General features: G+C 37.6%; 2 protein-coding genes across 2 annotated transcripts in view; both read left to right on the forward strand.

The window, feature by feature from the left end:
- The first annotated feature begins 393 nt into the window (after positions 1-393).
- On the forward strand, positions 394-8050 carry LOC107681193 (helicase POLQ-like). Its single transcript, XM_016477405.1, is given in 18 exon segments — positions 394-848; positions 930-1509; positions 1616-1794; positions 1921-2121; positions 2633-2705; positions 2798-2895; positions 2973-3071; positions 3186-3331; positions 3687-3926; positions 4838-4974; positions 4977-5083; positions 5171-5381; positions 5596-5753; positions 6086-6184; positions 6532-6705; positions 6820-6933; positions 7041-7175; positions 7853-8050. Coding segments are annotated over 18 exon segments (3030 nt in total). The 5' UTR covers positions 394-653; the 3' UTR covers positions 7937-8050.
- A 197-nt stretch (positions 8051-8247) lies between these two features.
- The window catches only part of hpse (heparanase), a 5335-nt gene continuing 1314 nt past the window's right edge, over positions 8248-12268 (forward strand). Inside the window, exons 1-8 of the mRNA XM_016477249.1 lie at positions 8248-8655; positions 8731-8870; positions 9384-9512; positions 9821-9994; positions 10125-10296; positions 10757-10804; positions 10907-11015; positions 11412-11518. Coding sequence (XP_016332735.1) covers positions 8396-8655; positions 8731-8870; positions 9384-9512; positions 9821-9994; positions 10125-10296; positions 10757-10804; positions 10907-11015; positions 11412-11518 — 1139 coding nt within the window. The 5' untranslated portion in view covers positions 8248-8395. The remainder of the gene's footprint in view (positions 8656-8730; positions 8871-9383; positions 9513-9820; positions 9995-10124; positions 10297-10756; positions 10805-10906; positions 11016-11411; positions 11519-12268) is intronic.

The following is a 12268-nucleotide window of genomic DNA, read 5'->3' on the forward strand; positions in this document are numbered from 1 at the left end:
AACTTTGAAAGTTTTAGATATTGATATTATATAGGACTAATTAACAGAAAATTTCACTGATGAAGAATCAATTGTAAATAATAAAAATATAAATAAAATAATAGAACAATTGTGTAAAAAGCTTTTGTAGTTTTGCAAGTGTATTGATCATTTTGCATGTCTTTGAAAAGTCGTTTCAATAATAAAGAATCAATGATAAATAAAATAAAATAAAATATGACATTTATATAAAAGGATTTTGAAGTTTTATGGTTTTTAGTAATTTTTTGCATTTTCTGAAGGATTGAAGGGACTTTTGTTCTGCCTTTTCTCGTCTTGACTATTTAACAGTCACGTGGTTCAAAGGCGAACCCCTATTGGTTAACTCCTCCATCACTCATCTTTTCGAAAGTCCTCGGTTTTGGTAAACATTGGCTAGTGTGTCGCCGCTCACTGTTCAAATGTTATTTTGTGTAATAATAGATATTTAGTTGTTTTGTTGTGGTTTTGATGTAGTGACTAAGGTCAGTTACTTAACTGTCATACAGACTTGACTATGGATGAATAAACAGCTTCGCCTCTTTGTTGTGGTTGTTGTCAGTTACTGACCCTACAGTACGTAAGTATTATCACGCAGTGCTGTAATATCAGTTTCCAGTAGCTTTACACTAGTAATGTATACTGACAACCACATGCACGAGATTGTGGTAAAGCGCAACACTTCGTCCTCAAGAAAGAGATCAAGGGATAGCATGAGAAGTCGCATCACTCCAGCCAAGAAGCGGTCAAGTTTCACATCAGAAACATGCTCTACTGTCGAAGGACACACACACACTCAAGACATGAGTGAGAATAACGGCACAGAGCTGGTAAGCAGACCCTTCTCTTACTTTCATTGAAAGATGTACGTTGATTTCAAGCATGACAATAGTGTTTCTTTTCTTATCCAGTGCTGCAGTGACAACGAGGACTTATTTGAGGGTTATGACAGCATTGTGGGTGACAGCTCCTTTCTGGCTAAGCTTGAAGATGTGGAGCTCCAGATGAGGCAGTGTCACGACCAGCAGACTCCAAATGCCTGTGAGGATGATCTTTCAGACTCAGTCTTAGCTGAGGATTTCAGAGATTCACCACCTACAGCTTTGCCGAGCTCTCAACTTGAATTTCAAAAAGCTGTCATGACTCCACACAAAAGCCCTTCCAGGGGTGCACATAACACCTCTACTCCTGATTTGATGAATCCCAGGCCAGCTGTCAATCATGCAGATCTCAATGTCAACAAGCCACCCCCAAAGGCCAGAAGAAGCATGAAAGATCATCTTAAGAAAGTACTGATAGACAATGCAGCAACATCTAGTACTGTCTCCAAGACAGTACAACAAAAGGAGGCTGTGATGACTGAAGAAATGAGTTTTGCCATGCAGGCCATGGAGTCCATATCAGCTGAGCAGGACCTGGGCCCTTTTTTTGGTCTCCCATCCAAAGTTAAAGTCCTTATTTTGAGATTAAAGGGAATCCAGGACTTGTATGGTAAGTATTTCACATCCTTTCCATTCCAGTTTTGTCCTTATTGGCATCTGGTAAATCAGTGTTTTAATCCTCTTGGTTTTTTTTTTCTATTCTCTTTTGATTTCAGAGTGGCAGAAGACGTGTTTGAGCCTGGATTCGGTGCAACAAAGGAGAAATCTCATTTATTCTTTACCAACAAGTGGAGGAAAGACTCTAGTGGCAGAGATTCTCATATTTAAAGAGCTCTTGTGTAGAAAGAAAGATGCACTGCTTATTTTGCCGTACATATCCTTGGTTCAGGAAAAGGTATACATTTACACATTTATGCATGATTTATGTATCATCTAAACAGTGGGACAATTGTAAATCAAGCCATTTTAGATCATTAGTACTGTGTTGTTGATACACTTGTATGCATTGATTTGCCTTTAGGTTCGAGGGTTATCTAGCTTTGGAATTGAGTTGGACTTCATGGTCGAGGAGTATGCTGGCAGTAAAGGGAGGTTTCCTCCGGTTAAGAGAAGAAATAAAAACTCTCTGTACGTCACAACTATTGAGAAGGGACACAGTCTTGTCAATTCACTGATTGAAAATGACCGTCTAGACAATATTGGTCTGGTTGTTGTGGATGAGGTATGCATCACAAACTATTATTATTATTAAAGTATATTTTTTGTTATGTTTTGTTTTTGTTTTGATACACTACAGAAAAGTCTGGGGTCGGTAAGATTTATTTACATACAGTAAAAACAGTAATTTTGTAAAATATTATTACAAATTAAAATAATTATCTGTTTTAATATATTTAAAAATGTAGTTATGAATCTATTTCTGTGATAGTAAAGCAGAATTTTCAGCAGCCATTACTCCAGTCTTCAGTATCACATGATCCATCAGAAATCATTCTAATATGCTGATTTGGTGCTTAAAAAACAGCAGCTTAAAATTTTTATTTTTTTTTAGGATTCAGCACCATTTATTTGAAATACATTTTCTGTAACAATGTAAAAGTCTTAACTGCCATTTTTGATGAATTAAATGCATCCTTGCTGAATCGAAACATTAATTTCTTTAAAAAAAAGTATGACCCCCAAACTTTTGAACAGTAGTGTGTATAAGCTTTTCAAATTAATTTGTTTTTCAGCTCCATATGCTTGGTGATGGAAGCAGGGGGGCAATTCTTGAAATGACTTTGTCAAAGATTCTGTACATGAGCAGTGAGTATCGGAAAACTCACACATGCTGTACTTTATCTGTGTGATGGTCACTCATTACAGATTCTGATAACTGCATTGTCATTTCTCCACAGAATCCACCCAAATTATTGGTATGAGTGCAACGCTAGGCAACGTGGGAGATCTTCAGACCTTTCTGAATGCTGAAAACTACACCAACGACTTCAGACCTGTAAGACTGTTACTGTGATTTAATATGGCTTTAAATTTGATCAACTCAATTCAAATAAATAACTGCTGATTCTGTAGGTTGAGCTGAAAGAGTATGTAAAAATAAAGGACAGCATATATGAAGTCGACCCAAGGGAAGAGACATGCTTCAGTTTCTCACGACTCCTGGATTTTAAGGTATTGATGATCATTTGTGGCCAAAGCTCCACACATTTAAGTTTTTGTTTTTTTAACTCAATAAGATATCGATCTGCTAAGCTCATTGAACCTTTGTGCAATGGACTTTCTCAGTACTCCAGTGGAATGCAGAAAATGGACCCTGACCACATCATAGCTCTGGCTACTGAAGTCATCCCTCAGCAGTCCTGCCTCATTTTCTGTGCCACCAAGAAGAACTGCGAGAATCTAGCTGGAATGATCTGCAAGTATTTAAATAAGTGAGTAGAGCTTTAGAGTCCTTAAAAGGATAATCCACCCAAAAGTGAAACCATTATTTACTTACCCTCGTGTCATTCCAAACCTGTGTGCATTTCTTTCTTCTGCAGAACACAAAAGAAGACATTGTCAAGAATGTTGGTAACCAAACAGTTTTGGGTCCCATTGACTTCATTCTATGGTCAAAAAAAATACTGTACTATGGTTGACAATGGGAGCTAAAACTGTTTGGTTACCAACATTCTTCAAAATTACTTTTCAGAGTTTTCATTTTGGGTGGACTATCCCTTTGAAGTCATTATAGATTTTTTGTGTGTGTGTGTGTCATTGATTTATGAAAGGAAACATTTTTTTCAGGGTGTTTTTGAAACACAAGGAGGCAGAGAAAGCCACTCTTCTTGGTGAACTGAAGAGCAGTGGGAATGGATCCTTGTGTCCTGTGCTGAAGAAGACTGTGCCCTTTGGCCTGGCCTACCACCACAGCGGCCTGACCAGTGATGAGAGGAAACTGGTGGAAGAGGCTTATTCCTCAGGGGTACTCTGCCTTCTCACCTGCACCTCTACTCTCGCTGCTGGCATCAACCTTCCTGCACGCAGGTTCGTGTAGGCCTATGCATCTGAAAGCCTTAAATCTGTAGATCTAGAGCGTATGCATTGACGTCATTTTCCCACCGGAACACGCCCCCTCAGCCAAACTGAGTGGCAAAAGAGCCTGCTGCATGACTGGATTTAATAGGGAAGCTGCGAAAACGCGAGTAAAACAGATGATAATCAGTTAAAACTAAAGGTTGTTGGACTCGATATAGTGTTCCTTACAACTTACCAAAGATCCAGTGGTCCATAGATATTGACATGCAGCCAGGAATCGTGTTTGCTGACATTTATATGTGCCTGATTTTGACGCCGGCGAAATACATAAAGCAAATTTGCCTGTGAATGCATTTTGAAATACAAAATAGGTTGGTCTAAATCCGTGTGATCACTTATATCAATGTTATATATATATTGTCATATCGTCCAGGCCAAAAACTTATATAGTTTTTGTCAGTGTTTATTTAAAAACATCCAGTTATGCAGAATATAAGATGGTAAATAAGTTGTCAATATGATATATTAACAATACAATATATAGGGTATGATATTACCACAAAATTCAACATATTAACATAAAATGTTAACTGCAAATCCGCGTTTCGCTGCCTGGATTCCATTTGTTTCTTTGAATTGCAGGGATCCCTGCTTCTCTTTTCTGTAGCTTTCGGCAGTCTGTAAAAATATTCCTCAGATTTCTTGTCATATCTCTTTGTACAGTCAATCGCAAAGCTCTTTCCTGTTTTAGATGTGTTTTGTGTGTTCTGTCGCAGCATTCATGCTGAAAACCAATGCTGCCATTCAGTCTTTTTGCCACTCAGTGGGCGGAGCCACAGTCACTCCAGCTGACGGTGACGCCACGTGCATACCCTCTATTGATGTGTGTTTCTTAATCATATGCATGTGCTACTTCTCAGGGTCATTCTGCGGTCCCCATATGTAGCTACAGAGTTTTTAAAGAGAAGTCAGTACAAACAGATGGTAGGCAGAGCAGGACGAGCAGGTATTGATGCCATGGGTGAGAGTATCCTGATCCTGCAGGACAAAGATATAAACATGGTAAAGAACTGCTGTCTGCACCAATGGAGAAGTGTTACAGTAACCTTCTACATGATGGAGGGAGGGGCCTCTTCAGTCTCGTCCTGTCATTCATTGGGCTGAAGGTTTGTGAAATGTTTTGATGTAGTGATAATTGAGAAATTATGTCTACTTTAGAAGTGCAAACACTAATGTGTTTCCTTTCATTTCAGATAACTACAACTGTAGAACAAGTGAGGGATTTCATGAAAGGCACACTGCTTAGTGTGCAGGAGGCTCAGGTCAGTCCAGAGAGGAGTCTGTGGGACCTTACAGTGGAGTCTATAGATACTCTGAAGCAGAAGAGCCTCATCGAAGTCTCTGCTGATGTAAATAATCAAAGCATTCTCCAAATCACCAGGCTTGGGAGAGCAACATTCAAAGGTAAAACTAAGCATGGCATGAGGATTGGAATAATGTCATGTTTTGATGAGTAAGAAATGATTCTAGATATTTACTCATTTACCACATGGTGGCAATACGACCCAGTTTAAAAATGATACATTAGCAGAGGAAACATTTCTAACTTCTCTTTTTATTGGTTTTTCAGAGCCTCCTTTTTTAATGTTTCCATTTAAAATGTTACTTGTTGTTTCAGGTTCAATAGACCTAAGCTACTGTGATCTGCTCTACCGAGACTTATCGAAAGGGCTGGAGGGTTTACTCCTCAATAGTTTTCTTCACTTAGTGTATCTGGTTACTCCATATGACATGGTGAATCAATGCAAACCAGATTGGATGATCTACTTCAGGCAGGTGGGATGATTTTGTTAGGTTAAACCTGTTTTAGTGACACACTACCATTTAAAATTTCTCGCTCAGTAAGATTTTTTAAATGTTTTTGAATCCTCTTATGTTCATCAAGGCTGCATTTATTTGATAAAAAATACAGTAAAACAATTGTGAAATATTATTAGAGTTTAAAGAACAGTTTAATACATTTTATTATATAATTTATGACAAAGTTACTTACTCCAAACTTGGAATAGTACAGAATATCACCACCTTTATATTTGTATTAATGTCATTAATGTACTCCTCTTTAGTTTCAGTTGTGTATACTTAATACAAATGTTTCATTGTACCAGTTTACGAATTTGTCAGCTGCTGAACAGAAGATGGCCACTGCGGTCGGAGTGCCTGAAAGTTTTGTGGCTAGAAAGGCAGCGGGACAGAGCGTGAGGAAGGTTGGCAAAACGGCATTCTTCTCATACTTCAGAATACCATACTAGCAAATCACAACCGTTTTGGGGGGGTTAAACAGCCCAGGTATAATGAGCCTGAAACTGCTGTAAACAGATATCATTAGCTGACAATGTTTTAAAAAATTAAACATGTCTGTCTTACTTATTTACTACTTACTTCAATCCTAATCCTCTCAAAGGATTTGCAGAGTGTTAATGCTAAATCTATATTTAACCCTTCTGTAGTTTCTGAGGTGGAAAATAATGATTTACTGTGACTTAAAGTGAAGCATCATCAGACCTGGATTTCACAATGATTTTTGTTCCTGTTTCTCTTACCTGCATCTCAGTCTGTGGACATTGTGGTAGTGAATAGGTTGTATCTGGCTTTGGTGCTGTACTCCCTACTGAAGGAGACAAACCTTTGGGACGTGTCTGATAGATTTCAGCTGACCAGAGGCTTTGTACAGACTCTTCTCAGCTCAGCTTCCGCATTTGGCTCCTCTGTGCTGCACTTCACTGAGGTTAGGGCACATCCAGGCATCGTTTAAGACATATCAGCTGACAAATCTACATCTGTTCCTATCTTAGAGCCATTAATGGATTAGAGTACTATGAGATTTGTCTGTCCATTTCAGGAGCTGGAGGAGTTTTGGGCCTACAAGGCTCTTCTCTCAGAGCTGACCCGTAGATTGACTTACTGTGTGCAGGCCGAGCTCATTCCACTCATGGAGGTGGCTGGAGTCATGGAGGTGTGTGTTGTTGCTGCTCATCTTGTCTCTCTAAAATAACTCTGACCAGAACATTTGCTTGAGAGCTGTGATTTTATTTTTTCTTCTTTCATTCTCTTTTACTTCAGCATCGTGCTAAGCAGCTGTATAACGCTGGTTACAAGACACTGGCACATCTTGCCAACGCAGATCCACAAATTCTGGTCCAAACTATTGAAAACCTCTTCAAAAGACAAGCAAATCAAATTATTGCATCAGCAAAAGTAAGTATAATATTGCACTATAGAGCAACATAATATTTTCAGCTTAGCTATTCTTTTTAAGTTCATCCAAAATAAAAATTGTATTAATTTATTTACCCTCAAGCCAAACCTGCATCACTTTCTTACTTCAGAAATGATGAAGAATTTCTTTGATTGTTTTTTTCATGCATTAACATCAAATGTTGGTGTTGGGCCTCAAAAAAGATCAAATCATCATAAAAGCATCATAAAGGTATTTCCTCACATGATGATGGCTCAAGAAGGCTTCTTTTATTATAGAAAGGAATCCAATGCTCTTCTTTCAGTCCAAAAAAGTTAAAAAGACTTTATTTGCATTATGGCCATTACGATAGAAACATTTAAAATGACTAAAACACTGCACACTGATGCGCCCTTCAGCCTTCCTCAGAGTGTGTCAAGGCTACTTTTATGATGATTTTGGTGATTCTGAATACTTTTTGTCACTATATATCGTTAATGCATGCAAAAGACTGACCAGGACAATCAGGAAATTCTTCATTCCACATCAGAAAGAAAGTCATACAGGTTTGGAATAACATGAGGGTGCGAAATAATTTTTTTTCACCGTTTATGGGTGAACTATACTTTTACGATGCACATATAAGAAAAAAACACACCTTTTTATTCATGTTAACTTTCTCAATGTTCATTTTCAGATGTTAATAAAAGAGAAAGCAGAGGCCTTGCAGGAGGAGGTGGATGACCTGCTTATGCTGCCATCTGATATCCCATCTTTGTAAATCTTTGTTTATTTTTATTTATTTTATGTAAATAGCATGTATATTATTTAATCTACCTGGCATTATGTAAACTATTTTGTGCCTACATGTCTGGCTGAAATAAAAATGGAAGTAACCTCGTTTTTAGTAGCATCTCTGTTACTCATTACCATGGTCATGTGTTATTTTGTGTCATAAAGACTTTATAACCAGTCTGCCACAAAGAATCATAAACAGCATGATAAAGTTCCAGGCATAGGCTGTATAAAAAAAGGGGTCCAGCGCAGCCTCTCTTGTTGTGAGTGCCAGCCAATCAAATAAGACATGCAAATAAATGAATTAGCCTGAAGCCACGCCCAGGAGTCAACAGCGTGAGAGATATGTTTAATTGTCATGAACTGGTCTAACAAGAAAGAAGGAAGTAGCTTTGACGGTGCTAAAAAAAATAAAAATATATAATATTTCGCCTGTGTGTTTTGGATGAGCGATGCCAGCAAAGCCCAACAGTGGCGGATTGAACAGATGAAGTCTGCGGCCACAGCAGTTTCCACGATTGTAGCTCTTGCTTTGTTTGGCTCGTTGTGTGTCGGGGCCAAAACAGTGATATCTGTTGATGATGTTCAGTCAATACGCGTCGACCTGGATCTGTTCCGTGTGGCCCGACGGGTGGACGAAAGGTTTCTCTCCGTGGCCATAGATGCGAGTTTACTCGCCCAGGAGAAGTTCATGAACCTACTGAAGTAAGTAACTTCTTAAACCTCAAATTAATAAAGTTGTGATGTAACTTTAAAAGAAGTGATATGGTGTTTATGCAGTTCACCGAAGTTAAGAACCCTCGCCAAAGCCTTGATCCCAGCGTTTCTGCGATTTGGAGGTACCAAACAAGATTTTATGAAATTCAACCCACGCGGAAGATATTTTCAAGCGAGAGACAACAGCAGCAGCGCTGTTCAAGGTAACCTCTTTCACTTAGCATCAATACATGACTTAAAACTTAAGTAAACCACATCCTCTACAGTAGCTGAGAAAGCTGACTGTGGTGTGTTGTCATCTGACTTTAATGAGCGAGCAGTGAACTGATTCACACAAACAAACTGAACATACAATGCACCTACATAGCTTGTTGTATCTAAAGATTGTAGTTGACCCCAAATTTATTTGGACACTTATACCTTCATATTTCTGAGCAATTTTTTGCAATGATGTTTAACCACCTGGGTTCAAGGTGATTTTTACTGGAAGCTATATTACATCACATAACGATGTTCCACATTTGACAAAACTGAAACTGATACAAATACTTTGAATTTGGTTTCTCTCTCTCCCACTCTCTCTCAAACACACACAAACATATATACGTATATATATATATATATATATAGAGAGAGAGAGAGAGTTTTAATTCGTTTTTTCAATTTTATTATTATTGGATTTATTTAATCAGCCACATCTACTGTTATTCCTACAGGAAAATTATGTGAGAGACTTGAATTGCCTCCATTTCTGGAAAATAGGTTAAAGCAAGAATGGGTCCTACAGTCAAAGACTTTACTCCAGGAGGAACTAGAGGGAAAATACAAAAAGACGAAATTCTCTGGTAAGTTTAATTTAACTTCTTTTAAATATTTAATTACCTAATGGAGTCAGTTCCACAAAACAGTGTTCTCTAGCAACAATGTAAATTCCGCTGCCCCACACTTTTAAGTGTCAGAAAATGTAAAGTTGAATTTTTAATGAAAAGTCTTCTTTACAAAAAGACTCCATGGCAGCTATAAACTACTATAGCAACTGTATGGTAGCTAAATGTATATAAACTCTGGGCCATCATTATTATTGAACCCAGTAATGTATTCAGATTTTCACTGATCAGAAAACGTAAAAGTCAAGTGTTTGTGTTTCTTGCAGAATATGCAGTCGATCTGCTATACGCTTTTGCGAACTGCTCTGGTTTGGACCTCATCTTCGGTTTGAATGCTTTGCTCCGAACCAGCGAAAACACATGGAACAGCACAAATGCAGAACTGCTGTTGAAGTACTGTGAGTCCAGGCAGTATGTGATGTCCTGGGAGCTGGGGAATGGTAGGATTTGGGATCTTTCCTCATGCATATGCACATGTTCCTGTTTTGAATTACCCACTAATTTTTATATGATTATCTGTTGTTGTTATTATTTAAGTTGATGCCCTCAGCATTAAATCTCTTGTTTTAGAACCCAACAGCTATGAGAAAAAAGCAGGGATCAGAGTGGATGGTTACCAGCTTGGTCAGGATTTTGTCCATTTGCATCAAATCCTTCAGGAATCTGTGGTCTACCACTCAACAGGACTATATGGACCAGATGTTAGTCAGCCACGAGATCACCGCAAAGATTTGTTAACTGGGTAAGTGTTAGGAAATAGTTCTTGATTTAATGGATTTTCAGAGACTCATCTAGTCTGCACCATCAGTAATACTAATGCATTTGGGTATCGAAGAAATAGGGCTGTGCAAAAAAATTGAATGCGATTTTCATGCGCATCTCGTCAGTAAAGCCGCTTCTGTGATTAGTAGTAAATCTCCAGCATGTGCTTTCAGATGGAGTGGCATTTACTACACAGAGCCGTAGTTCACTGACAAGCTACACAAAATTGCGTTCATAATCGGCAATGAATCGCCTGCGGTTTTGAACACGATTTTGTGTAGCTTGTCAGTGATATACGGCTCTTTGTAGTAAATGCCGCTCCATCTGAAAGCACGTGCTGGAGAAGCGGCTTTACTGACGAGATGCGCATGAAAATCGCATTCGATTTTTTGCACAGCCCTACGAAGAAGCGTGACATGGTTGAACATTAACTTTTATAGGTTTTTGGAGACTGGAGCAAAGGCCATTACTGCATGCACCTGGCATCAGTAAGTTATGATTTACTTCCATTCACTAAAATCAGAAATAAATTAGATTAGCTTTTTCTGAGTCTTTGTATTGAACTTGTTGTTCTTTTTTCTTCTTAACAGCTATTATGTGAATGGCCGAGACACGTCTTTAGAGGATTTCCTTGACCCTGAAGTGCTTGATACTCTCGCAACAAAAATTAACGAGGTCTATCTGTCTTGTTTATTGAAGGTGGCTGGACAAACTGGGGCTTGCTGCCGAGCTTGGTTTAGATGTCGTCATCAGACAAGTGTTAATTGGTTCTGGCACGTACCATTTAGTGGATGATAACCTAGATCCTCTTCCAGTAAGTGTTTTTTTATGTGTTTGATCTTTGTTGCATAACTTCTGTATCGGTCCAGGAATGTGGACCAGTCAATTAGCCTAGTTTTTTTCTTTCTTTACATTAAATTTTGTATTATGGCAGGATTACTGGCTATCATTGCTATACAAGTCCTCGAGGGACCAGAGTAATCCTGCACAATATATTAAAACAGGATGTCTTTTGTGGCATTCAAATTTCTCACATTCAGCAGTGAGAAATGTCAGATAATGACTGAAATTAACTGATAAACATACTGCCTTCAGATTGTTGAATCTGTTTCTCCGGGGAAGAAGGTTTGGCTAGGAGAGACGAGCTCGGCATATGGTGGAGGTGCTGTTGGACTCTCTGACACGTTTGTAGCTGGTTTCATGTAAGTCAAAAAAATTACAGATAAAAGATTGTAAGTAAATTAAAACAGCCAGTGTGCTTATAGAAACATAAATGAAAGAAATGGCAATTATTGATACACAGGTTTCCATAATTATTCTAATTGTTCTAATTAAAAAATAAAATAGTTTTACATTTAAGTAGCCTAATTTTAATTTAATGTGAATTCAACAGTTTAAATATATAAAAATAAAAATAAAAAGTTTGGGGTTAGTCGTAATTTTATAGTAGGCCAATTTGTGTACATTCTCCCTATATCTCAAACTAATCATGAAGAATGTTGTGGGTTTGTCTTTTTTTTTTTTTTTTTTTTTGAAAGAAGTCTTATGCTCACCAAGGCTACATTTATTTATTTAATAAAAAAATGTTAAAAAGTAATATTGAAATATTATTACAATTTAAAATTACTGTTTTCTGTTTTAATATATTTTAAAATGTAATTTATTCCTGTGATGGAAAAGCTGGATTTTTAGCAGCCATTACTCCAGTCTGCAGTATCACATGATCCTTCAGAAGTCTTTCTAATATGCTGATTTGCTGCTGTTGAAAACAGTTGTGCTGCTTAATATTTTTGTAGAAAATCCTGTCAGGATTCTTTGATTTTATATGAACTATAAATCTTTTATGAAGATATAAATGTCTTTACATTCACCTTTGATCAATGTAATGCATCCTTTCTAAATAAAAGTATTAATTTCTTGTAAAATGTGATAGATATGTTATAATATATATA

Source organism: Sinocyclocheilus anshuiensis, unplaced genomic scaffold (assembly GCF_001515605.1).
Source record: "Sinocyclocheilus anshuiensis isolate Anshui unplaced genomic scaffold, SAMN03320099.WGS_v1.1 scaffold412, whole genome shotgun sequence".
NCBI lineage: Eukaryota > Metazoa > Chordata > Actinopteri > Cypriniformes > Cyprinidae > Sinocyclocheilus > Sinocyclocheilus anshuiensis.